This window comes from Trematomus bernacchii, unplaced genomic scaffold (assembly GCF_902827165.1).
Source record: "Trematomus bernacchii unplaced genomic scaffold, fTreBer1.1, whole genome shotgun sequence".
In the NCBI taxonomy this organism is placed as follows: Eukaryota; Metazoa; Chordata; class Actinopteri; order Perciformes; family Nototheniidae; genus Trematomus; species Trematomus bernacchii.
Window position 1 is genome coordinate 2,131,327 of NW_022987409.1, and position 27,942 is coordinate 2,159,268.

General features: G+C 42.4%; 1 protein-coding gene across 2 annotated transcripts; it reads right to left on the reverse strand.

Moving 5' to 3' along the window:
* Window positions 1–1,840: 1,840 nt before the first annotated feature.
* si:dkeyp-115e12.6 (centromere protein F) lies at window positions 1,841–27,746 on the reverse strand. 2 transcript variants are annotated; one of them, XM_034136773.1, is made up of 19 exons: window positions 27,511–27,746; window positions 25,672–25,760; window positions 25,319–25,494; window positions 24,848–25,044; window positions 24,434–24,537; window positions 24,096–24,160; window positions 20,947–21,202; window positions 17,490–17,683; window positions 15,480–15,605; window positions 14,303–14,431; window positions 12,497–12,619; window positions 11,699–11,834; window positions 9,420–10,909; window positions 7,019–7,765; window positions 5,906–6,237; window positions 5,646–5,745; window positions 4,321–4,900; window positions 3,891–4,022; window positions 1,841–2,426 (listed from the first exon to the last, which is right to left on the reverse strand). In XM_034136773.1, the coding sequence occupies exons 3-18, from the start codon at window positions 25,478–25,480 to the stop codon at window positions 3,904–3,906; spliced, it is 4,860 nt and encodes a 1,619-aa protein (XP_033992664.1). In that variant the 5' UTR covers window positions 25,481–25,494; window positions 25,672–25,760; window positions 27,511–27,746; the 3' UTR covers window positions 1,841–2,426; window positions 3,891–3,903. The 2 variants fall into 2 exon arrangements, with proteins under 2 accessions (XP_033992664.1, XP_033992659.1); XM_034136768.1 differs by having other exon boundaries at window positions 17,490–17,686.
* Window positions 27,747–27,942: the final 196 nt, after the last annotated feature.

Sequence of the window (27,942 nt, forward strand, 5' to 3'; positions counted from 1 at the left end):
CAACCCCAGCTCACTGCCAAAAGACTACAGATCCCAGAGATGTTAAGGCAGCTATAAGAGAATGCAAGAGTGTGTGTGCGTGTGTGTGTGTGTGTGTGTGCGTGTGTGTACATGGCAAATAAATAGTGATGGCATGGAGTCAGGACTGTCCACACTTTTCTGACTAGGTCAACAAACCAAGGCCAGGTGGAAAAGATTCTACCGCTAAATAGAATGAAATATGTAAATACAAATTAAAAAAAATCACTCCACACTTTTAACACAAATATGTCAAAAAACATCCGCTGAAAAATCTCAGCAGGGTTTCAAAGGATAAGTTCACATGTTTTTCAATCTGTCTTAAAAAAAAAAAACTTGCTCTCCAATGTATAAAATTGAAATAATGAATGCTGTAATTGTTGCTCGTGTCCTTTCAAAAATGTTTTTAAAATATTGTAGTGTCCTTAATCAGTAACAAAACCCACTGAAGCTAATATGAAACTTCAGTAAAACAAATGGAGCGGGTATCTTGTAAAGTTATAGTGACTTCTCTGTGTTACTATTACTCTATCAAACATCGGCAAGTGACTGTTTGTTAGCGGTGTAACACTAGACATGTATTGAACCTCAGAAAAATGGTTTGCAGACAAGAGTCAATGTATAAATACATTTGAATAAACATTGTGAATTTATCCGTCCCTTTTGCAACCCAGCTGAAGATCTCAATGTACACGTGGTCCTCTGAGAGTTTTAAGGCAGACTTGAAAAAGGCTGTAGAGAAATGTTCTCCAGATGACAGGGCATTTTCTTTGCTCCATAGAAACCTTTTTGTAGCCAAAATATTTGCATATCTTGCAGCCTTGGACATGAAAACAATATGAACCCATCCTCTTACTTACAAAGCTTGCAAGCCAGCAAAGTGGAGAGATCCCCTGTCGTAGGGCGTAACACAAACTGTACATTTACCGGTACTCCAAACTTATCTACAAAATCTACAGTGTTCATCTACATGTGGGCTACCGTTATCTAAGGCAAAGTAACAAATGTGCAAGATCCAAAATCTATCGATAACATCATATCTCATCACTCAAATAAATTATATAAGCTATCTGAAATTGTCTTTATGCTAATAAAGTAAAGCTTCAAATGAGTTTTTGGGTTGATTCAACCACCGAGTGCTCGTTAGTGTAAGACAGAGAAGCAAAGCAGCCGAAGGAGCAGAGAGGGAGCGCAGCGTGTATCACCATACATGGAGCGGAAACAACACAGGTTACACTGAGTCATAGACATGTGCTCACCCTCTCCCCCCCACACACACACACACAGCTGATGTCACACACACGGTAACGTCAAGAAGAGGACACATGCCCATATTCACAGCTGATGTCACTCACACACACAGCTGATGTCACACACACGGTAATGTCAAGAAGAGGACACATGTCCATATTCACAGCTGATGTCACTCACACACACAGCTGATGTCACACACACGGTAATGTCAAGAAGAGGACACATGTCCATATTCACACACACACACACACACACACACACACACACACACACACACACACACACACACACACACACACACACACACACACACACACACACACACACACACACACACACACACACACACACACACACACACCACACACACACACACACACACACACACACACACACACACACACACACACACACACACACACACACACACACACACACACCACACACACACACACCACACACACACACACACACAACACACACACACACACACACACACACACACACACACACACACACACACACACACACACACACACACACACACACACACACACACACACACACACACACACACACACAACACACACCACACACACACCCAACAAGGAATACATTTAAAAAAATCGAATTTCCCTAACAGGCCTCTCTTGGCTTCTCCCTTTTTGGAAAATAAGTCAAACTTATCTTGACACGCACTTGTTTAGGAAAAGCATGAACTCGGCACTGTTTCATTCAAAGCTGGCTGAAGCTAGACCCACAGTGGAGACTACAACTAAAACAGTCCCTTTGGAAAAGTGGTTGTAAACTTCAAATAAACACCAACAAACATCCCTAACTCTGTACCTCTACACACAGACATACAGGCAGGAGTAAAGTGACACCCTTGTGATGGAGGTCAGAGTCTCCACACAGTCATTGGAGGATAAACTAGTGATCATTTAGATATAAATGCACAGTGGAAGTGTTCCCTCTGCAGGCCCAGTTACCTGCTCACACACCCAGAGGTCCCTGTGTGAGAGCAGCTCTCTACACGGGCCCTGCGTTGGTCTGATGCTTCAGAGCGATGGTGACTGAGAGAGGCTGAAGAGCTGCTGTCGGCCATCACTGAGGTTCATCATCAAGCCGCAGTGATCAGTTCTTTCACCAGATCTCTAGGTAACCGGTACACAAAACATAGAGTCAACCTTTCGGCTTAATAGGAGTCAACACCTCAACTAAAAATTATAATTAAACAACATATTTGTACGTTTATCTAATACATTCTTTGAGTGAGGCGATACTGAGGCAACACACACCACTTGCTTTGTCTCTGCGGTGGCACAGGGGGAATGTCCTCGCACACACTTTGATCACCAGTGCTTTCTGTCTTTAAGCACCCAAAGTTGTGGTTGGGAATTCCAATTTTCATTGAAATTGCTACATTTTCTACTGTTAACAAATCCAACAAAAGAACAAATCATTGAGTAATTAATAAGCCACACTATCGCACTTTGTGACATGCCCAGAACAAATGACTATAGCTTCACTTCTAAAAGGGGTAAATTAATAATCTTTTTTCTCAAAGCAATGATAAACCTGTGAGTTGGATGTAGAAGAGTCAGAATCAATATAGATGTTTATATTTTAAAGTAAATTCAGATTGAACATAGTAAAAAAATGTAAATGATAGTGTCCGTCCAAAAATAAACCATTACTTATAGTGAAAACCACCCTTGAATGATGGGATAGTAGACTAAAAGCTTTAGGAATCCAAACTATAACATATAATAAGTACCCTGTATCAAGATTGATGCAAAACAAGTGACATTTTACCTTTTTAGAGAGATTTAGAAAAATAAACCACTTCTGGGGTCATTTGGGTGCATTTTCCATATGTCTGGCCCCCCTCGTTTAATTTTGATGAACCGTTAGAGCCAATAGAATCGAGGGGAAGTTCCTAAATCCATCTAAACATTACCCATTGGTGAATGAGTGATGCGTAGCCAGCATGCCCAAAACCGGAAGCTGTCATACGCTCTCGTGGCTATCGCAGCAGCTAATATGAAATCTCCGTTATTGACATAAAATGGAACGATGGATTATCAGTAATCATTTCAAAGTGACACAGAGACATTGGATTAACCTTCAGCAGCATTGTTATCGTTTTAATGCAATTGAACACGACTTTTGATCAAAAAACAACAGAGGTAAGACGTTTTTAGCCGTTTTGGCTCCGTAAAGCTAATTTTGTTGTTGTTGTTTGTTGTCGTTTCGCCGCGAGTTCTGATCGCTCAGTGATGATACTTATATGTCTGGAATCTGTGGAATCTCAGCTTGCTAATCGATATCTTGTTTGTGCAGATCCGATAAGTAATACGGGTATTTTACCTTGAGTTCTGTGCTAAGTGCGTTAGCATTCTTTCGCTCAGGGTTAATTCAGAGCCTTTGATATTAATATTGTCTGAAAGCTGAGTTTCTTCCCGTTAAGTGGGTATGACACAATCATAGTTTGTTAAATATTAAGAAGCCCTCAGACGCTGTTTCTTGCAAGATGTTGCGTTTTGCCCCCGCCCGTGGGGCCGTGGGGTTTAACTGGTTAAGGTAACACTGATTGTCCCCTTGTCTCTGAAGGTTACCTGTAGCTGTGCTTTAATCCGTCTCCTCCTCCTGTCTCCGGTCTTTCTGAGGTGCAGGCACCACAGACGTCCCTAACAAACCTCTCCTCACGATGTAGGGACACGAAGGACCGCTGGGGATGTCGGCAAAACCTGCAGGACGGGAAGAAGGGCCGACAGGTGGATAAATAAGAGGATTAGGGGGAAAGAAGATGAAGAACAGAGTGATGAAGAACAGAGAGCAGGAACAGCAGGAACTTCTGTTTTCTGTACAGTCACAAGCGAGATTCAGATACTCGGAGACTGTGCCCATAAACACTTCTGACAGTCGGGCTATTTATAATCCAGCTTCCACCGCATGGCTCTCACTGTGCAGCTGGAACACACGAAACACGTTTCTTATGTTTGTGTGTTCTTTTCTTCACACACAAAGTTACAGGAACAAAGTTACCTTTCATGACGACCTCCGGCAGTCCGTAGGGTTCGTACTCGGTGTCGTCGAAGGCGGCCGACAGCTGCGTCCTGTTGCGACGGATTCGTTCAGCCAGACGGGCCGGGTCAGACGGGATGGGGAAGGAACCCGAAAACAACACCTTGAGTCCTAACTCTGCTGCCTCAGATCGTGTGATAGGAGAGACAGGAGGGGATTCTACCAACTCTTCCTCCTCCTCTTCCTCAGTCTGTGTGTGCGCACAGTGGAGTTCAGGTGGAGCACTGCGAGGGTTCAAACTCTCTTCCGTTTGACTGCTGACACTTTTCATTTCTGTCCTGCCATGTTTCCCTGAGGAACCATGGGTTGTGTTTGTTTCGCTGGTTGCCGTGAGAGCATCAGGTGTGGCCTCAGGAAGACACTCAGATGATCTGGTCTGCTTCGGCCCCGAGACCTTCAGGGACTCTTTGGTGGAATGTGGTTGCCCTGTTTTCTCAGAGATCATTTGGATAACTTCAGTGTCTCTCCTCTCTTTGTGTTGTGTTTGAAATGTTTTGGACTGATGCAAGATGTTGATCTCCTGGTTTTCTTTTTCAGACTCCTGAGTCAGAAGAAACAAGACAATGTAAGGCCTAATCCACAAAGACGTGTGCACAATAATCGAAACAAAGTATTTATTTTATATTCCCCTAGTAACGACAAGAACTGAAGATAGGCAGGTGTTTTTTAGTTTAGATACGAAAGGAGTTATGGACACGCTTCATTTTACAACTTCTTAATATCCTAATAATAATAATATATCCAATGTATTCAAAAGAACAGCGTGATTTAGTAACTTGGACCAAATTAAATGTTTTCAAGAAACTTCTAAGGACATTATTAGAAAATAAGGGACCTTCAGAATTAAGCTTCACTTAGAAACTTAATTCACTTCAGAAACACTTTTTGTTATATTCCATGGAATGCTCTTAACATCCCGATAGCAATGAATATATTAAATGCTTTGAAAAATACATAAAAAAATTTCATCTGTGGAAGCCGTAATACTGTAAAAAGCACGACCAATTATTTTAGCCTGCCGGCTAAAATAACTGGATGGCCTACCTGCCTGTCAGCCTTCCATCTCGTGCACAAACTTATCTCGTGCCCTCATTGGTCATGTGCACGTTCGTGTGTGTTGGAGGAGGGGCTCTGTAAGGAAGTCTGAAGGAAGGGGCAGATTTTTTCCGGTTGTGTATTTTCAAATTCTAGCGCACTCGAGCTGGTTTCTCCATTCTTACCTACCCTACCTTTAACCTTAGCAGTGGACTGGTATGGCAGTGAGTCATCCTTAAAGGGAAACTAACCTTGTCGATGGTGTCAGTGTCCCGATTGTTTTCAAGAAGCTCTGCAGTGTTTTTGGAGGGATGGAGACTCTTGGGTTCGGGCAGGTTGCTGTGCTGAAGTCTTTTGGTAAAACAGCAAAAACATGTAATCAAAGCATGAACAAAGGAAAACAGAGGCTTAAATACAGACACCCTAAAGATATGCATTTAACAGTTTCCTGTGTAAGTTAATGCCATATATTTATATAGTTTCTGTAGCTCTCAGAGTGTGAGTGTGTTACCTGGAGAACAACATGCGGCCCTGCAGCTTGTTGGAGGAGCAGGACAGGAGTAACTCGTCTTCTCTGATGACTGTCACATATTCGGGGCTCTCCTGCTGACCATGGGGAGGCGCCGGGCCCGGGGTCATCTCATCCCCCGGCTGCTGGTCTGCCTGGGACCGTCTGACAGCAGGAATCTGTTCTGGGGTCTCAGACTGGAGGTTGTCTGTGTTGGGAAGGGTCTGGTCGAGTGTTGGGGCTGGTTTGGAGGCCAGTCTCCACATGACGAGCTCCTGGGACTGCTGCTGGGTCTCTGCAGAGAGAGAGCGCAGCCTCCTCTGCAGCTCCTCCACCTGGACAGGAGGGGAAGCACAGGACACAAGGAATCACATACTACTCACTTTGGAAACACAGGAACAAAATATATACAAGTCAATACCAAGCCCCCAGGAAGTGCGCCGGACTCTGTGCCAACATTCGTTGTGTCCAAACGGCGGTACTGCAACTCCCGTATCAGTCCGGCACAAAACAACTTTTCCCCATTGACTAACATGGGGAAAGAGACGTCTGTAAATCGGTGGATTTTTTTTTTAAACTATCCAGTATTAACTATTTTATAGCCCTTATTAGAATCATTAGGTCTTTAAAGTTGTAAAATGCACTAAAAGCCGAATCTAGATTTATTTTCTCTCGCCATTCATTCTAGTGAGCCGAGAGTGGGAGCTCGGGGGCGGGGCTTAAGGGGCGCATGCTCTGTGAGCGCACATACGGGTTCTTCTGCTCTGACAGCCAGGCATGACGGGTAATCTGACGTTTCGCTCTCTCAAAAGTTGGGCCATTTTGTCCTCCTGCGCCAATGAGCAGCTCTCATAGGAAAGAACGAGACCCCGCCTCCCACGCTGTATCCAGTTCTTATTATACATCCATGATCAATACTTCCAAGGTAATGTAGGAACTGGGAAAGAGTTTATGTTGGTGTCAAAACGTTTTTTTTTGTTAAATAATAATTCTGAATAAACTGTTTTAATTATCGTACTTAATCTTTTATATTTCATTAACTTGAACTATTTCTGTCTCTGTTCTTCAGTTAGATATGTCTCAGTTTTGTGTCTGGCGGTAGAACTCCGTCACTACCTGTTGATGCAGTCGGTCGATCTGAAGCTCAGACTCCTGCTCCTCTTCAGCCTTTGAAGGCCTCCCATCGTCCCGTTCTGAGTCTCCACCTTCATCTCCCCTCCCGCTAACATCCTGCGGGCGTGCGTCAGAGCTGATGTCAGTCGGCACACTAGGTGACCTCTGTTCCTCCAAGCAGCACACAGCAGCATTTCCTGTGTCTTGGCTTTGTTTAACTCTTAAGTCGTGTTTGTTTTCACTGTCAGTGTGTGCAGCTGGGGCCCTGGAGTCTGAGATACTCACTCCTTCTAGTCTCAGCTGCTGATTGGCCAATAGTGTGAGCGGTTCTGCATTCACATCTGCTGTTCCTCCACCTTGAGTCTCACCCATCACACAAGCAGAGTCTTGGTTAATCTGAGTCACACTCTCTAGTTGACCTGCGTCTCTCTGCGCATCAGAGACACCGTCTTTAGCTGAGTTTGTCTCGAGCACAGTGACCGCACACTTATTTTCCTGATGTGACTGAATCGACCTCTCAACTCGTGTCTCTTTTTGTTCTCCGTGCTCCACCTCTTTGACAGTCATCCCTTCTCTTGTCTTCTCCTCAGAGTGGATCTTGAGCACGTCCAGCTCTTGCTTGTGGCGCTGCAGTTCCTCTCCCTGGCTGAGGAGGGCGCTGTCCTTCTCCTGCAGCTCAGCTAACAGACCAGAGATGTGCTGGCTCTGATTCTCAAAGGCCATGGTGAGCTGCTTTGTCTGACGTGTCACCTGAGAAGAATATAATAAAAAGGGCAGACGAAAGGAGAACATGTTTATTATTAAACAGGAAAGAAGCCACTAAACTAAAGCCAGGGATTTACTGTGTTTTAGAACAGCTACCACAGCACAACTTCAAAAGGCAAGCCAAAGAATGCTGAAGTGTTAGTTTCCAGTCTCTGTATAATGGTTACTACAATAGAAAGTGCATGCTATTATTTTAATGCCTTCTGTCTGTAACCTTATCGGGTGCACAGCCTCCCATTTGATCTGAGAACAGCAACCTCAAAGTAAATAATATATTATCTTTTTTTATTTGGCTTATCATTTGGGGCAATTGTAATTTTTCAGTAGTATTACTGTTCATGTTTTATTGTTTTATGGTTCAGTGATATAACTCTTTCTGTTTGTTGATACCTTGTTTTTAATTATGTTCCTCATTTGTTATTGTTTTTTTTAAACCTTTATTTAACCAGGTGGTCCCATTGAGATCATCGATCTCTTGTTCAAGGGAGACCTGTCCAACATGGCAGAAAGTAGGTTACAACGTGAACAGAAAACAACAGATAACACAAAAGGACATCGTATTGCAGGGTTCATACACTTTTTCACCAATGATTTTCAATGACTTTTCAATGACCTTTACCTAATTTTCCATGACCAAAAAAATTACTCTTTCTCAGCAGTACCACTGAAACATTTTTATTTTAACATGGTAAGCTGGAAAATAAGGTCTGCATATGAAACATGGTGTGCCTATCTAAAACAAATCAAATAGTAGGCTTACTAGCTCCTACAGACTAAAGCAACTGTAGACTAGAGGGCGTGATTGTAAAAATCTCTCACCAGCAAAATACCTCGTCAGTTAAATGCCATTTTACGTTTCATTACTATACAGTATTTATTATCGTTATAGTATTACTATTTTGGCGATTAGATAAAATATAAATTATATTTGATGCAACTTTAGTTATATTTCCATGACTTTTCCAAAACTTTGGGAAAAATATTGTTTTCCATAACTTTTCCAGGGCCTGGAATTTGCATTTTGAATTTCCATGACTTTTCCAGGTTTTTAATGACCGTAAGAACCCTGGTATTTACAGGGCTACATTTACATACCTAGAGACATTGACAAGTACCAACAGTACCAAGTATCATTGCACCTGTCCGAGCTTTGAAAACAGGCAGTGGAAACTATTTGCTCAGTTTCAGATCTTTTTGAAGACTGCTCCAAGCAAGTGATTGTAATGTTCTGGCATACTCTGTAAAGCACTTTGGGGTGCGTCAAGCATGAAAGGTGCATTATAAATAAAGTTGATTATTTATTATTATCATCTAAGCTCAACAACACATAGTAGCTCACTAGTAGTAGCTAGTTTTTTCAAGAAACAGCTACAGAAAAGAAACATACAGTTAATGTCATATTCATTCAACAAAACAAAAATCTTCTTTAATATCACTACGTCTTTCCTTCAATTAAAATCCAAGTATCACAGTCAATAAGTGATATGCATAGATCAGTTGGATTGAGTCTATTGAGGACTAAAGTGTTGTGATTTAGTTAATAACAGTTTTCTTTCTATATTCTCCATATAAATTGTTTGCCCTTGGCCTGACAAACTTAACGTAGTAAATATGATGTATGGTATCCACCGTGACATACCTGGCTCTGCAGCGCCTCCAGTTTAACCTGGTACTGATTTGCACGTTCTGTCTCCTTTGCAGTCTGCTTCTGCAGGCACTCCACCTCTTTAGCAACATCTGAAGAGGTGGTCTCAACCTCCTGCAGATCAGAAAGGGATTGGTCTGACTGGGAAGACCCTCTCAGATAGTTTTGCTGGTGGTCATCACGGTCAGAGGCGGTGTGCCCCTCATTGGACAGAGGTGAGAGTACAGACTCTATCACTGTTTGATCCCCCTGGGTCATGAGACCGCCTGAGGCCTGAGACGCCAGCATGTTGCGCTGGTTGGTGGACTGGCAGAAGAGGAGGTGCTGCTCCGGGGAGGGGAGGAGCTTGTTGTCGCAGCGATCGATGTTGGAGTTGAACTCATCGTCACGGAGAGACAGGTAAGTCAGCGGGCTGTTGGCAACTGAGAGTTTGTCCTCTCCCAGCGAGTCTTCTTCTCTGCTGAGCTTCAGTTCCTCCAGCTCAGCTTGAAGTTGTTCCAGCTGCTCCTGGTCTGTCTCTGTCCTTTGCCTTCTTTCATCTTCCTCTCTTTCTCTCTCTTCTCGTTCTAAAGCCAGCTGGGCTTTAACCTCCCCGAGCTGTTTCTTTAGCTGGATATTAAGTTCTATCATTTCACTCTCCCGGTCTTCTAGTGCTTTGTTTTTCCCCTCCTCCTGTTCCTGGATCTCCGTTCTTTCCGTTTCCTCTCTCCCTCTTGTCATCTCCGTCTCCATAGCAGCCATGGCCTTCCTCAACCTCTCCGTCTCCTCCTTCTCACTCTCCAGCTGAGCCCTCCACTGCTTCTCCTGCTCGTCCTTCTCTGCAGTCTGGCCGGCAAGTTTGCGGCCGAGTTGTTTCAGCCGGGTCCTGGCTTCTGTCTCCGCCCGTCTTTGAGCTTCCAGGTCCTCAAGTCGTTTCTGCAGTTCTTCCTCTGCGTCCTGTAGCTCTGACCGCAGTGAGGCATTCTCCCTCTTGAGATCTTCAGAGGGCTTGAGTGAGGGAGTTTCTTCAGCACAAAGGTTCGGACTGCATTGATCAACATCCATGGATATGTTAGTGGGCGTACCAGCATCAGAGGGAGAGGAACTAGAGAGGGCTTGATCAAATGTGGAGTGCTTGTTTGTCCCAGTGCTGTCACTCTTTATCACTTCATTTCTACTGTTGTTCTCCTCACTACTGTTTCCTCTGTGTCCCCCCCCCCTGTGAAAGGACTCAGAGTCAGGGGAGACGCGGTCAGTGATGTGTTCTGCATCTCTGCCTTCGCCTGGCTCTCTGTCCGCGGGGTAAGATGCTGCGATCTCAGCCCTTCTCTTTTCCAAATCCAGGTCCTCCTCCCTCTTCTGCTCGGCTAAGGTGGCAGCGCGGGGCTTCTTGATGTGAGTTGGTGGACCCGAATGTGGAGAGTAAGAGGGGTGAGGAGAGAAACTCTGTCCAGCAGGGCAAAACTGGACAGGTTGGTGGGGGGGTGCCTGGACAGCTTTTTCCTCTGGAGTTAAAAGAATTTTAAAAAATCGGATTAAAATAAATAAATAACAGCAAACAACAATACACATCAAGAAATAACAGGCAGGAGAAAAAAAGCAATGAACGTGTGTGCATTGCTGGAATAGTTATTTTGTTTTGATTCTTTTACATGGATGGTGTTTCATTGGTCAGCAGGGGGCAGCGCTGGGAAGAGAGACTTCCGCATTTGTGGAGATTTTACATGATGGGTGCATTTTACACAGCAAAACCAACAATATCAAGCACTCGTTAGGACTCGTGGACTTGACCCTAGTCCCTAACTTTAGGGAAGATTGCTTGGAGGATAAAAAAATATAAATAAAATAGTTTTTCATGTTAAAGCCTTTAACCAACATCATTCCTCAGTCTGTTAAAATAATGCAACTGTTGTTTTAATGAGAAAAAAACTCCAGAATAATTGAAAATACTTTTGATTTTAATTCATTCAAAAACTGTTGAGCAATAAAACAGATATACAAAACATGGAAAAAGGTCAAATCTGGGGAACATTTGTAAAAACTGCAATTATGAAGTGAGTGATATAGATTGAAAGCCTGACAAAATACATGATTTATGCTGTAATGGCCGTGGGATCAAGGTGTGTGGTTTCAATGAGGACATTTGTGTGTCTGTATTCTGGTTACACAGTTAATAAAAGCTTATTATAGAAGCTGAAGTTAAACCTAAAAAACATCTAACCGCCTTGTCAAAATGATAACGCTAATGCAGAAGTTATTTAACTGATAACTCTTAGGGATATGTCCCTCCTCACCCTGCAGCTCTTTGAGGAGACGAAGGGCGTCGGCTCGCTCCTCTGCCAGCCTCCTCCCCTCCTCCTCCAGAGCGCGCTCTCTCTTCCTGCTCTGCTCCAGACTGACGGCCACACCCTCGGCCTCACGCAGCGCTTCCTAAGAGGGTAGACATACAAAACAGGTGGGTTTAATCCAGGGAAATGATCAGACTAGATGGAGTGCTCAGTTCTCAGTCGAACCTTTGTATTACATAACAACACAACATGTTTCATTAAACCCCAACACAGCAAGTCTACCAGATGTATGTCCATGATAAGACATCATTTCTTCTGATCAATTTAAAGCTAATCCACTAATGAGTATCAATCTGTGGAAAATGTCATTAAAATGTTTGCTCTTGGTATCTTGGCATGGTCGACTTCCAGATAAGGAACAACATAATCTGTGATACAGTAGCTCTGTAATCACAGCTCCACATAAACACAGTTTCAACATAGCAACAAACCACAGGCCAACAAGCCACAAATAAAGGCAGCATTTAATGCTGACGTTGCAAGGAACTTAACAATCTGTGCAATGTGGCATTTACTTATTATTATTTTTATAATTCCTTTGTTAGGAAAATCTTACACTGGCATATGGCACATTCAAATGTTGTTTAAAAATGTATGCAGTTCTCTATATACCCACAGCTCAGCTAATGAATAATTAAATGAAGTGAAACACTGACTCACTATTCTCAGCCCCTTCAGGGTGCGCGTGTGTGTGTGTGTGCGTGTGCGTGTGCGTGTGCGTGTGTGTGTGTGTGCGTGTGTTACCGTCAGCTTGGCTTGTGTCTGTGCCTCTTTCTTCTGGCTCTCCTGCAGCTGTCCCTCCGTCCACTTTAGTTTCCCTTTCAGAGTGTCCAACTCTTTGTCCAACGCCTGCTTCTGCAGAGACAGCTGACAGGGGACATAACGACTCAGTAGCTGATTCAAACAGGGAGGAAGATTTGAGGTAACGGGTAGAAGAAACAAAGATGATAGTCGGAGGTAAAACAACAAAGAAGACATAAATAAATGAGTAGCTGCTGTTGAGGGGCGGGTATCAGGGGAAGGTATCAGGGGCAGGCATCAGGGGCGGGTATCAGGGGCAGGTATCAGGGGCAGGTATCAGGGGCAGGTATCAGGGGCGGGTATCAGGGGCAGGTATCAGGGGCAGGTATCAGGACCAGTGAAGGGACGGGAAGCAGGAGGGCGATCAGTGATCAATAAGGAGAATAAGCTGTCTACCTCTGGGGAAGTGAAGAAGCAGATCGGCTTCCCACCAGTGCTCATAGAACATTCTCATGTCATAGTACACGTGGTCGATGTTAAAGGGAATGTTTTTGTAGAGTGCAGTGCATCCAATTTCAGTAATCACATCACATTCAAAGTAAATATTCTGACAATCAGTTCATTGTTAAAATAACTGTTCATGCAACATGATAGAAAATGCTGTTTTCAGCTCAGACCAAACAATCATTAAAGAACAAAAATATGAAATGTTATAAATAAATCAAACATTTAGTTGCAGTCAGCAATCTTCTTGGAAATTAAGGTTTTGTGTCCGGTTTTCTGGGTAAAATGAATGTTCCTGCAGCACACAAGGCTATAATGATATGTTTTACTGGATTCACATTTCAAGTTTAACGGCAAACTCCTCAAAGAGCTGTGTAAATTGGTCACATGAAATATGCGCTATCGGCAGTTGAGTGTGAGATTGTGGGTGATTTGATTCGGCACAATCTGTGTTTACTCTCTGTAGCCTTGCCAGATTATATCAAGATAACATCTGTGTGGTTTGTAAAAGCGCTTGCAGTAAGGCTTTAGGGGACACTGAGGGTTGAATGAATGCTTTTTGTTAAGACGTTTGACACCGTGTCTGAAAGGATAGGATTTTTCATTTGTATGCGTGCTCACCCTCAAGGGATTTAAATGTGTATTATTGTTCTGCTGATAACAAATAAAAATACAGCACCATGTTTCCAAGCACAAACACAGACCTTCATCTCGACAGTCATGCAACTTGCCTCAACACACCTTCCCGCTGATCTCTCATCTGCCTTCACACCTCCCTTACTACAGACTTTTTACTATTTCTCACACACAAGTTAATTGTTTGTTTCACGCTCTCATCATCAAAGCATTCTGCACCCTCAAACGTAGTCCCGCGGTCATTACCTTCACTGCTCAACCTTTCCACTGGGGAGAAACCGAGAGGAGAGGAGAGGAGGACGAGGCGGAGAGGACAGCGGGTGGGGGGGATAAAAGAAACAAGACACACAGAGGGCAAGAAAGTGAAACATAGAGTGTGAGAAAACAACACGGGCAAGAAGCAAGTGTGGGAGAAGAAGCAAGAAGAGTTTATTGAACTTTAGCTTAAAAAATACAAGGAGAATTAGAGAGGGAGGGAGGAGAAGGGAGAAAGAAGGAAGGGAGAACAGGAAACGGTTGCAAAGACAGCACATTTATCAACCGAAATAAAATGAATTTTGGTCCACAGTTTCCAGTGTTGATAGATAAAAAACATTTTAACAAGGTACATTTAATTGTAAAAATAAAGAGGAAGCATAACCGTGTTGATGTTCCTGTTCCTGGGTGTACCTTGTCGGCCTGGGCCTGCAGGGCGTGGTGCAGCGTGCGGGCCTGCTGGAGCTCCTGGTTGAGCTTATTCACCTCCTGCTGATGCTGCTTCTCCAGACTCTGCCTCTCCTTCTGCAGCTCCGTCAGGTCCTGGAGGCAAACACACAAACACAACCACATCTGAGAAACTATGTTCTTCAGCTGTGATGATAACACAGTATTGTTTCTTAGAGTGGAATGGAACAAAAAGCAAAGTGGACACCAATCTGAAACTCCTTCTTGCTTTCTTAAAACCCTTAGATGCATAAGTGGGTCTTTTTTGACCCGGTGAGGTGGTTTTCTTGAAGTATCTTTGTAATTAAAAAATTGTATCATTTCATATTCCAGCTATTCCTCAAAAAACATGTTTTGGATATCATGCCATTCACATTTTAAATTTAAATGTTATACATTTTAAGAAATTGTAGTTTTTGTATTACTACCCCAAGATTCCATAAGTGGGTCAAAAATGACCCGCATGCATTTTCTATGGAATCCTCTGGGAACCTTTGATTCTTATCACCTGTTGCTGTCAGGAATACATTCACTGTAGACCACACAGACTACATCACAAGTGACACCTCTCAGGAAGATTATTTTACACAGCAAGATCTGATACCTGTCAGTGTAATAATAATAATAATACATTATATTTGTATAGGGCTTTTCAAGGACTCAAAATCGCTTTACAATATAAGGGAAGGTTAGGGTGGGGGGTATAGGACTATCAAACTTGATCAACCGGCATGGATTGATGGGCTATGAGTAGACAAGAGGAGAAGAGATGAGTTTTGAAAAGGGACTGGAATACTGTGAGGGTCTCAGAATAGCGGAGATCTTTGCATCAATATGTTCAAAACGGTTTTTTTCAAAATGTAAAAAAAGAAAAAAAAGAATTCTAAATAGTAAAAATTAAATATAAAATATTTCTTGTGTGAACCAAAATATAATACTAAATATTATACAAGTGATTTTTCTTAACCAAAATGAAAAATTGTATAAAAACACATTATTCTAATACGGGTCCTTTTTGACCCACTTATGGAAGAGTGTAGGGTCCAGTCACTCGTGCATCGAAGGGTTAAGCTCTTAGCTTCTCATTCTATTTCTCTTAATCTTGAATTTGACCAAATTAGCCATCAATGTCTATCCGTCTCACCCTCTGATGTTGTTTCTCCAGCTCCTTGGAGCGTTGTTGGTGTTGCAGTCGGCTGCTCTCTGTGTTTTGCCTCTGACACTTCAGCTCCTCTTGTAGATGCTTCAGCTTCTGCTCAGCTCCTGATGCCTGTCACACAAACATCTTCCATTTAAATATTTATAGGATCATTTTCTTTGCTGCCATCCTGGGCTTAGAGTGTGTACCCTGCTGAAGATTAGAATACTTTATTACTCCACATGTAAATAGACTAACTTCTGGGGCCTCATTTATAACGCCTTGCGTAGGATTCACGTGGGAAGGTTGCTTACGTAGTACAAAGCAAAAAAATAGGTACAGACATTTTCCGACATTTTCCAATTCACAAAACATTGCGTACCGGCGAGGGAAGTGCGTACGGAACTTCCTACGCCTGTTTCCCTTTATAAATCACAATCGACTCGAAATGCGGCGCAGCTTTTGCGGGCTTCACGTAACGCCCATATTTGCCTCTAAATAGTCAAAGAAACGCCCATTCATTCATTCATTTTGACTGACTGCATGAAGAAGATCGCAGGAAATGACGACAGAACAGCTAAAAAAGACATCTCACACCGTGTCAGATTTTGGTTATTTTGGGGAGGTCGAGATAAATCATATTGTTTGGTGGATGCAGTTTGAACCAGAGTAGCAGCATGGAGGTCGGATCGTCACCAAAATAAATAAATAAGTGGTCCGAAAAAGGTTAATGACAAAAAGAATACACATAACCTTCCTCAGGCAGTGTGTTTGTCCCGGGGACAGGAGACACCCCCTTGATGAGAAACTGTAAGAAATGATCGGGGAATCCCTCCGGAGTGGAGTCATGACGACTGGATCTGAATTATTTTGTTGTATTTGGTGGTTTGTGTTCCAGCTGTCGATCAGCAACTATATATCCATAATCCACCAGTTAAAGGAAATACAACTAATGTGTTGTGTTATATTAGCTGTACAATTTACCACATATGGTGTTCTTAGTTTCCATACCTCCTGTGTTTTACGAGCGACTTATCAAGTCTTGGCAAACGGCATAAAACACGATTAAACGTGATAGCATATAAAACCATGCTCGTATCTACAACCTATAGAAATGCAAAACGGCGTCAGTTTAGACGTAATTCTGTCCTCCTGCTTACCGCATCATTTATGAGAAAACATTTCATAACATTAACACAACATATTCGAGGTGGTTTTCAATAACATATCCGTATTTATTTATTTCTCCAAGTTATGTTTCTGTGTGCACTGAGGAGTCTCAAACAGGCGTTTGTTTAATCATTTTAAGATTGGCTTTAATCAATGTTTGAAAATGAATTCTTCATATTTGATAAATGAGAGGTAACATTTTATTTATGGTATTATTTCCACATATTTCTCTCCATTCTTCCTTCTGCCAACGGTGTCGCAGTTTCTCGTCTCTCCCGTTTTTGTGCTTAGTGCGTACGCATGGGTTAGAGTTTGCGTGGAGGACCGCACATTTTCCCGTCAAGTTAGTATTTTATAAATCGCAAACATTGCGTAGAAACTGGCATACGCCATTTTTTGAGCGTATATCCCTTTATAAATGAGGCCCCTGGGCATGTTTGTAAGTCACTTCTCATAACCGGTTGTATTTGCTTTCAAAGTGATGCGTTTCAACACTTTTGTTGTATTGTTTTTTTTACTTTGTATCTTGTGATGCTGACACTGCATTTGACTTTCTGTCATGAGGAAATCCCCAACTCTTTTAGAGCTTAGCATAAATACTCTTTACAAACGAGACAATAGGAGAATTGGCAACCTCACAGTCTCTCTCCTTGGCATTGTTTGGGTAAAGGTTAGATTTCAAAGCTCAACTTTTTCAAGGTGCCTGAAAACAAGCGACTGGGTAACAAGTATAATATTCCCAATAGGTTTATATTTTAGGAAAGTCAAAGAGAAATGTTTTGACAAATTAGGCCAACACCCATTTTGTGGACTTGTTGTAGTAGCTGTGATAGTGGCTGTTTTTACCCGTTCGCTCTCCTGAGCCATGCGTGTGTGTGCCACGCTGAGCTCGTTGCGAGCTTTCTGAATGCTGACGTCCTTCACAGCGAGCTCCTTCTTGCTTTGCACCATTTCGTTCTGAATAGACTTCAACGCCTCGGCCTTCCCACATAGCTCCGCCTCCAGAGCAGACACTCGACTCTGCGCTTCTGATAAAGACGCTGCTGTATGGATGAGACACACAGAGACATTTAGATTAATAAACTCACCTGAAGACCTTTTAAATACAACACTAAGACAAAGTCAGAGATGGTGAGTTTCACAAACAATCCTGTAATCGCATAGCAAAACTGGAATTAACGCCTGCTGACCATGTCTTTCCGAAATGTAATCAATTCTTAATTTGATCCTATTAGACATTTGATAGGAAATTGTCATAATTACTACACAGATTCTTGAGTTATGTCCAGAAATATGTCCAGGTGCACTTCAAACTGTTTCCACCTAAATGTAATCAGTTCATTATCAGAAAGAATACCTTGATTTCCTAAAGTGACCACCAACAGACAACAACACAGTTCAGGTCACCACTAATGGTGTCGATCCATAGAGACCAGATCATTGATGTCTGTTTGAACGAGCCTGTGACGTCAGGCTGATGGTTTCCAGAGCCAGGGAAGATGCAATGTCTATCCAACATGGACCTGTACATTTGTCCTGTTTCTTTAATAAACATCACTGTTTAACTTGTTTTAACTGAACAGCCTCCACAGAATGACTATATGATAGGGCTGTGCGATTATGGCAAAAATCATAATCACGATTATTTTTGGTCAATAATTGATATCACGATTATTAAAAACGATTATCCATTTACTTTGAAAACATCCATTTATTGAACAGTATGTTTTTAACAGTTGATTACCCTGAACGTTAAGTATAATTCAACTGAAAAAACGATTTAAAAATTAATAATAAAAAAAAACAATTACATTTTTTCTTTTTTTTAAATAAAATTAATAATCGTTTTATTTCTATTACGTTGTTTTCGTAATCGTTGCAAGCCAAAATCGTAATCGAGATTAAAATACGATTAATTGCACAGCCCTACTATATGAATACCTTCAGTGATTACACGGGAGGGAAATATAATAAAACAATATGATAAAAAACATAGCAGCATTGACACACCCCTCCCTTTATTCCAAAAGCTAAGAGAAGCACTTATTGTTCCACATTGAGCAGTCCCCTTCCTCCTCTGAACAAACACAGAGGGGAGCAGAGGGAAAGAACAGTGTTATATCATAATTATGAAGTGTACCAAGAGCCGCTGTACATCATAAAGCTGGCCTGCGAGCAAACAGAGAGTCTCCGGCTGAGCCAGTGATTTCAAAACAAACCTGTTATGTAACAAGTGTTGTTGAGGTTATACAGAGTGCATGAGATTCACAATGATCACAGTGCTTCATGTACGCTGAGTTTTCAGAGGTATTCCTGTTAAAGCTAAATACTAAAACAGATAGCATGTCATGACTTGGAATCGAAAGTTCAGTTTTGATGATAATCCTCCGCTCCACACTAGGGATGGGAAAGATTAATCGAATATTCGAAATTATTCAGGTATTCGAATAATTATTCAGGTATTCGAATATGAGTTATGAATATTTTTATGAATATTTTTTTTTTTTTTTTGTTTTTTTGGGAGGGATGTTTAAGTTGATTACATATTATCAAATTGAATAATTCAATGTATACGACAGTGCCATAGCTAAATGTGTTAGGTGACGTCTAAAGGTGTGTTTTGCTCCGCTCACCGGTCCTTCACAGCAGGCAGAGCTGCAGGTGCTGATCTCTCTCTCTCGCGTCCGGTACTTCACTCGCGTTTATGTCCAAATCCATCAGATCTAGCTAGTTCTAGCTAATGATATGGCTGCTGCCCCTGCCTACACGCAAATCACACAGACTCAAACCTCATTTTATGCCCAAATGCGGCGCAAATGCGCTCCGCAGCCGTTGCGAGGTTCCGGCGCTAACAGTTCATGAGCGTGCTCCCGCGCCCCCTGTCAACACTCGCGACACATGAGTGGCCAGCCGAAACAACAATAAGCACTGCTTGGCAACCGTGTGTGGCGGCAAAGTACATAGACATTTTGACAGGAGAGATTTAGTTTTGCCGGTATTCAACATATACATAGTCCGGTAATTATTTACACTCTAAGAAGAGTCCTACACAACAGACATGGCGTCAAAAAGGAGTAATGTGTGGAAATATTTCGACCAGGTTAGTGAGTGCGGTGTAGAGTGCAAAGTATGCCAAATTAAACTTATATATATATATATACATACATACATATATATATACATACATACATACTATAGGCTACCTTGCTATACCCTGAGAGGGTCTTCTCTACAGCTGGCCTGATTGTGAATCGCCTCCGCACATGAAAGCTGTAGGCCTATAGCTGTCAAACTGTGATCACCAGTTCAATACATTTGACAAATTCGATTTGGTTTCTATACTTATTTGAACATGTATTTATTTATTTCCAAAAGTTATTGAAAAAAAAAAAAATTTGAATTTCTTTTTTATAGGATATGTACATTTCGGTTAACCGGTTAACCGTTTTTTGGGGGGTCGAATATTCGATTATACATTTGCTTTTAAATTCCCATCCCTACTCCACACACTCATTCATCTTTCCCCAATTTAGGTTTAAATCCATCCTATGCTGAGATTCTGATCTTTTAAATGCTAATTTGCATCAAAGATGTGGGGCTGTGGGGAATAGTTTGAAGCCATAAAGCTTTATTTAAAATGTGGCATTGGAATTCTTATTGTGGATTTTTGTTTGCATGTTTCAAAATTCTTTGTAAACCAGGTTTTTCTAAAAGGTAGCAGATTAGATTAGGATACAAATTACATTTAAAGGTTAGCTGCAGAGGATTTTGTCAGACTTGTGTGATGCGTGTTATGTTTGTATCTAAATGATTCTGCTTCAATCCTTTTGTGTTGGTTTTATTATTTTAAAAACTAAATTTGAATGTGGTAAAAAAACAAAGTGTGCTCTCAGGCTTGCCCCACAAAGAGGGAGGTACGTACTAACAATCTGTGTTAAAACAAACCAAGTTGATTTAAGAAGATTTACTTACTTCATCAATTACTTAAAATGTAGGATTGTATTCAAGGATTTAAAAAAAAGGTTTAGAGTGATTACATTAGAAAACCTTAATAGTAGGTTTTAATGTAAAAAAGGGATTGTTTTAGGGATCGTCTCAGAGCAGGATTCATTAGGTAAAAGCAGAACTTCTGTTTCCTTAAGTCCATGCTGGGACCCAGAGATACTTAGTGCAGTTATCCAGATAACTTCATTAATCCTGCTTTAGGCGACAGGCTGCCGGGGTGATCTGTATGTTTATCTTTACAAACTGCCCGGCCCCCAGTCGTGCCCCTTCACCATGGTGACCATTTTACATCACTCACTGTCTGGCTCCGTCCTCCGCTCCGTCTCTTTCCCATGAGCCCTCTGCTCCGACTGACTGACGACCTCAGTGCAGGGCGTCTGGGGAGAGCTTGGGGACGGTCTCCTGGCTGCTGACCTGGAGTCATCCCGTTCCCACGGAAACGCAACCAGGGGAGTGGAAAAGATCTCCGATTGGTCGGACGGGTGGCGGTGGGGTGTGCTCTTGTGTTGTTGTCGTGGTAACGAGGCTGTGCCGGCTTCGGGGAACTGGAGCTGCTGCAGTAGGGAGGAGAGGAGGGAGAAAAGGGGGGTGAGAGACAGGATGTCAAACTAGAGAGAATGTTTTGGCTGAATTTACAAACAACAGGGCTCCAGAGTCTTTTCACTAAAACAGCATTTAAAGGAGAGGTGTCATGGCCATTTCCACTGATCATAATTCCATTGTTGAGGTCTACTAAAATAGATTTATACTGTGCATTTTTCCAAACTCACATTGGTTTCTCATACAGCATCTCTGTAAAGTATGTGTATTCACTGAATTTCACTCTCTGCCTTTAACGGCTCGTTGTAGCTCCAATAGCTCCAGCCCCCACCCTCCCTGTGAGCAGTGTGCTCTGATTGGTCGGGACGTTGTGAATCGCGCTGAGCTCCGTGGAGGTGTTGTTTCCTTGTTTAGGATACATAGCGAAACACAGCCAAACTCATCCTGAGCACACACAAAGTCACAGCCGAAGTAAAAACAATAAGTGTGGCTTGATATTGAATAAGAAAAAGGTTGATAAACGCTGTGAGAATGGGTCTGCGGAGAGAATTTTGCCGCGATCCCAACTGTCTGTTATCAGCCTGCAGCCAGGGCGGAGAAATCAGCTGAGCTGCCTGCTCCCTGCACACAGATGTGTGTGAGAGGAAGTCCGTGGATTGGTCAATTTGGACCAATCAGCGGGGGCTTAACGTAACGGCTCCGCGGACGTAACGTAACGGCTCCACGGATTGGTCCATTTCGTTCCGGGTACGGCTTGACATCATGCCGTCCCGGAAGAATCAAATGGACAATGACGTATCTCCAACGAGGCGTTTTGGGGAGGTATTTTCTGTGTTAAGGCCCTGACACACCAGGCCGTATTCGGCCGTCTTCGGTTGTCTGGCGACAACGCGTTCCTTGTCGCCCAAAGTCAATTTGGTGTGTCCCGAACCCTCGGCCGTGACACGCCTTATTTGGCCTGTCACGGTCGACACATGGCCGATTCAACATGTTGAATCGGCCAAAATACGGACACAAGCTATCGGGCCAAGAAACCACTCTGATCAGCTGTTCAGCTAGCAAATGAGAAGCGAAACGGAAGTGAGGGACGTAAACAAACGATTTAAAAAGGCACAGGACAGCAGCTAAACACCAGCAGGTGATACTTAAAGACATCAAACATAGCCCTTAAATGTCCTCTCTTACCTCCCACACATAGCAGGGACATCTCTGATATCGACGGGAGCGTCCCCGGCTGTCCTCTGCTGAGAGCTCCGTGATTTGTTTGGTCAAGTCCGGTTTTTCATCTCATCGGTTTATTTGTCAGTATAAAGTTGCAGGATTAGTCTCAAGTACCTCAACATTCTCCTTAAGTACAGTGTCTAAGTAAATGAGATAGTGTCTACTGCTGTTCATTTACCTATTGTGAGTCGCCTCGGATAAAAGCATCACATGGAAATGTAAATTTAGCAAGAAGTGGCCATAATTACATTACATACATTACTACATTGCTGACTCAATAAACTACACACCCGCCAGAACACTGCGATCATCAGATGCAGGTCTATTAACTGTGATTTTATAGTATGTCTGCACTTTATGTGCTCATTTCATCATTCATGTATTTTTATATTCTAAAACATGTTTTCGATGGACGAGAGTGAAAATGGAACGCACACGCTATTTGTTTGTTTATATCAGTCTGTTCTTCTTCTCTGTCTTCCGGTTGTTGCCTATTTTGAATGACGAATACACACTACCGCCGCCTGCTGGTAAGGAGAGTTATTGCCACTCACGCATGCGCAGTTCGTACGTGCTCGGCTGAAGTCTTTGCGGTGTGTTCCAGTGCGACACATGGCCAAGACGCAGGAGAACTCGTCGATGGAACTGTCAGTGTCGGTGTCGGCGAGTTCTCTGGTGACTGCCTGGTGTGTCAGGGCCTTTAGAGTTTTACTCGCTATAGTGTGTACTTTGAGGGTTTTGACTCTGCACACCGTTTACATGCATACAAACCTTCATAACACACAAGGGGACGGGTAATAACCGGAAAAGCATGACACCTCTCCTTTAACTAAAGTATGACTTCCTGAGATAAACTCTGTAAAGCCCCACCACATATTTCTGACACTTTCTGAACATAGGAAAAACCAAGAGAGCAAGAGAGCAAGAGAGCAAGAGAGCAAGAGAGCAAGAGAGCAAGAGAGAAGAGAGAGAGAGAGAGAGAGAGAGAGAGAGAGAGAGAGAGAGAGAGAGAGAGAGAGAGAGAGAGAGAGAGAGAGAGAGAGAGAGAGAGAGAGAGAGAGAGAGAGAGAGAAAAGACACAATTCAGGTGTGAAGAGAAGCCTAAAGGTAAAATGTAATTTTTTAGCTGTCGTCGCACGCGGAACCCTTTATTGGATTTTTAGCAGCGAAAACTAGGAAAGACTTGTCTTAAGCAAATGTCAGTACTGAGTAACACTTAACTACTGCACCAAATCCAAAGCTGTAGTAAATCCCAAAAATACTCAAGCTGCACAGCTGTTAGGAAATAACTTTTTTAAGAATTATACTATTTACAATAAAGAGGAACAAAAGAATAAGGCTGTCTGAGTCAGTGTCTGCTTTTACATTTCTTCTTAAAGCGAACTCGCATCAGGAAACACAGATTGTGTTGGAGTTACCAGTTTAATTAATTGTTTTTTAATTTCTTGTAAATGTATATGAATGTTTCCCCTTCATGCATCTCATCATGTATTTTATTTCCATATTTTCAGTTTGAATCACTTTCTACTTTGCTTTGATCAGTGCTTTATAAAAGTCAGAACAAACAAACAAACTAACAAAGAAACAACGTTTTGATAGATGATACATCCTTGGTCATTAATTGAATGAGTTAACCAAAGTGAAAACACTATGCATAACTCATCAGAAAAATGTGATGGTACTTACTCGGCTGTGAAGCGCCCGGCTCTGTCCTTCATCTTTGTGCCCTGACCTCTCCTCCTTTCTGCTCCCTACAGGGCAACAACAAAGCATAAATGAATGGATTGGTACCTAAAGCAAACCCAAAGCTGAACTGAAACAGCAGAAGGGTTTACTGACAAGAAAAGAAAGAGTAACAGTCCTCAGAGAGTGAAGGGTTGTGAAGGGACATGAGCTGAGGGAGTTTATTTATAACCTCTATGCTCACATGGGAGCCCTTGTTTTTTTTATTTTCCACACTTTATATAAATGAAAAGGGAGAATAAACCCAGGAGTCATGAAGTGACTGTACTGTAGGACTGTACCATTGCTTTCCCATGGCGAGGCTGTATTCCAGCAGGGTGTAGAAAACAGAGTGGTGTCCGCCAATCGGCTGCTGTTCTGCAGCTTCTCCAGCTCTACCTCCAACCTGTCAGAGAGAGAGAGAGAAAGAGAAAGAGAAAGAGAAAGAGAGAGAGAGAGAGAAAGAGAGAGAGAGAGAGAGAGAGAGAGAGAGATGAGAAAGAAACAGATGGTAAAAGTTTAGTGAGGTCGAAGGAAACAAAGATATCATGAAGAACGAATGGCCTGATGAAATGGATGAAGGATGTATCTTCTAATCTATTAGCTCCATATGAATTGTTACCCTTCCATCACATCAAATGCATCTAGCAAACTCATATTTAGAAAAAGTACCAGAAAAAGAATTGAAAAAATCCCAATGGCACATTATTGCTAACCGTTTGACTTCCTGGGTGAGTTTGTTGTTGAGTGTGCGAGCGGCGTCTGCCTGGCCCTCCAGAGAGCACACTTGGGCCTGCTTGGTGTGAAGCTCCTGTGTGAGGCGCTCACTGCTGCTCACTGCCGCCTTGGCCTCCTTGCTGACGCTCTGGAGCTCTCTCTGCGTGCAGACCAGCTCCCCATGCACCTCCTCATACTTGGTAGGGGAGAGGAAGAGAAGGCGGATAAGGAAAGGTAAATATTTTAGGATTATACTAACAAAACTGAAATAACAAATCCTGTCAGATACGATTGACTGTGGCAATGTTTGACAGGATTATACTTCAACTTTAGTTTATTTGAAGTGCACATTACAGAGACTCTGTACACTTTAAAGGTCAGTAAAGCTTGCTCGTGTAACAATGTGAATGTGACAACAAGGTTGAGGTTAGTAATGTTGAAAAACAAAGCTGCCACATGGCTGCTTGTACCTTCGATGTCTGTTTTTCGAGGCTTGTATGGATGTTGTCCAGTTGAAGCTGTTTCTGTTTGCTCTCTCTGGACAGTCGCTCCTGATTGACCTGCAGCTCCTTCACTTTCTGCAGAACCCGTCCCGACAGCCCCACGGTCCAGTCCTCCTCCGCCCAGCTCATCTCTCTGTCTGGGCCTGACAGGGTGGGACAATAACTTTCAGCATAAAACATCAAATACAAGTTTGGCTTTTTTGGGTTAGTTGTATTGTTTTTCATGCATAAGAATCTACTCTGGAGAAAACATTTATTTTCAATCCTGAAGGCAATTTGTGTGCAAATGTATGCATTCATAAGAAAATCAGCATGCTGACCTGTCCTGTTCCTGCTTGACAGATCAAAAGTCAGGCAGTGCCTGGAGCCATAGGAGTCGGCAGCTGGAGTGAAGAAACTACTGCACAGCCTGCAACAAAGAGGAAGTACAGGCCTGTTAAAGTAAGGTGTAGGGAGTTCTAAGTCAATTTGTGTTGTGACAGAGGATCCAATCCACGCCACATGTATCTAAACATGTTTTAATCATCTGTGCCTCTCGCTGTGAGTCTTGTCCAAAGAATGTTATGTTGCTAAGGCTTTGGTCCCACAGGGAGACGCTTGTTGTCACCGCTGGGCAGCTGTGACTCAGTGTTTTCCACAGACCGCCTGCAATGTTGCAAGTTGAAAATATATCCATTCTCTCTATAACTTCTGCAAGAGCTAAATGCGTGGATAAAAACGGTTATATCCTGCATATAAAGCTGCAAACCATGTTTCAATAGCACTTAAATGGGTTCATACAGTAAGGTAAACATTAATAATTGAGTGTTGGAATGAAGAAAAGCCTGATTCGTGCAAGCTGAACCGAGTTTTGACATGTACTCCAGCCTCAAGGCTATTAGCACTATAACTTTGGTCAGATTTTCTCAGTGTGTTTACTTGTGTCTGAAAATGAGAGTGGCAGAAATACTAAACTGAAAGGACAGATGTTTTAGTCAAATTCACACCTTATTTTAAAACCTGATTGTTCTCAGAAAAGTCTGTCCAGGAAGTTCAACAGCAATTTACAAAGATTTAACAAATAGAAAAACAGAAAATCCTGATATGTAAAAATGGTGCCAGAGTGTTTTTCTGAACTTTGACTTCAGTAATACATTATAGAAATTGTAGACAATAAAGACAATGTAATCAAATATATTTTTCACCTTGAGTCTAATTCACATAATTGATCAAATAAAAGCATCAGTGACTTTTTAAGGGACAGAATGGTTAAGTCCCTGAATTATTTCCTGTAATGTCATTAGTGTTTTCACAGGGTTAGGGTTACTTACCAAGATAGAGACAGGCAGGGGATCCCGCACCTGTCTCTATCTTGTGATCAAACAAATACAATGTACTGGTATGGCAAGCCATGTAGTCACTGTACATTTTAAAATAAAAATGCTACATTTCTAAATTATCTTTAAAAAAGAGAGGTGTATTCAATAATTAAAGCTTAGAGATAATAGAATATAGGTACTTAAATCTAGCAAAGTTAAACATATAGACATTATATTTTCCTTCCAAGTAAAAGATCTTGTAGACACCTAAAATAATAATATCCTGAACTTGATCAGAAATATGAACCTGCACTATACAAATTAATAAAAATTAGCTGAACCTTTACCAGCTGTGATAAACACATTAATGCATCAATAATTCTAATCAAAACATATGATATATTATTCTGAAATGAGCCAATCTGCATAATGAGTACTTTTGGTACTTAAGTATATTTTGATGCCAATGCTTTTCTACTTTTACTTGAGTAACATTTGAATGCAGGACTTTTACTTGTAACTGAGTATTCCTACACTCTGGTACTTCTAGTTTACCGAAGTACACAGATAAATAAGAGCAGGTTTGGATTAGTAGAGGAGGCAGAGATCCAGCAGCTGGACCCTGGCCTGTGCTGGACTGATCACGAGGTTCAAACAGAACAAGTGAAAGCTGACAACCTTCATAACAAACAAAAAGTTGAATTTCAATGTAACAGGTTAGTGGATCATCCAGAACCGTCACCATGACCGGTTGAGAAGGACGTTTCCATCCGCTGTTAGAGCTCGGCTCATCAGCGGACAGTGACTGACAACCCACCTAGCACTCATGCTACAAGCTAACCCCGCACTAAAGCTACTTACCCCGCAGTTTAGAGATACAAAGAGCGCCAGTCGCCGGGTAGTCTCACCCGGAGCCGGGCTCTGGTACCGCTGGTGAGCCCCCACAGCCTCCGGTTCTGCTCTACTACTCAAAGGGTCAACGGTAGCTCCGAACGGAACCGGTGCTACCAACTGACGAAGCTTCCAACTGACGTTAACTGACAGTTTTCATATCTGAGGCAAGACGCCGCGCGTCTCGTGCAGCTGACAAAAGTCGTTGTGGCACGAGGCGGGGCGGGGATAGTGACGTAGAAGGGGAATGTTTTGGGAGAAGTCCTCGCGGCGGCTGCGTGCACCTCTGATGACCTCTAGTGACCTCACCACAAATCTGCCGTTCATATCACACTTCTCCTCAATTAAGAGATAACAGTCCTCTGGTATTTTCATTTGTGTATAAATGATTCAGAAGGCAAT

Coding starts and splice junctions, on each gene's coding strand:
- si:dkeyp-115e12.6 (XM_034136768.1), bottom strand. CDS start 25,480: ATGAGCTGGGCGGAGGAGGACTGGACCGTGGGGCTGTCGGGACGGGTT. Junction 17,687..20,946: donor GCGGAGGACGGAGCCAGACA/GTGAGTGATGTA, acceptor TCATCCATACAG/CAGCGTCTTTATCAGAAGCG. Junction 7,766..9,419: donor TGGAGGCGCTGCAGAGCCAG/GTATGTCACGGT, acceptor TATTCTTCTCAG/GTGACACGTCAGACAAAGCA.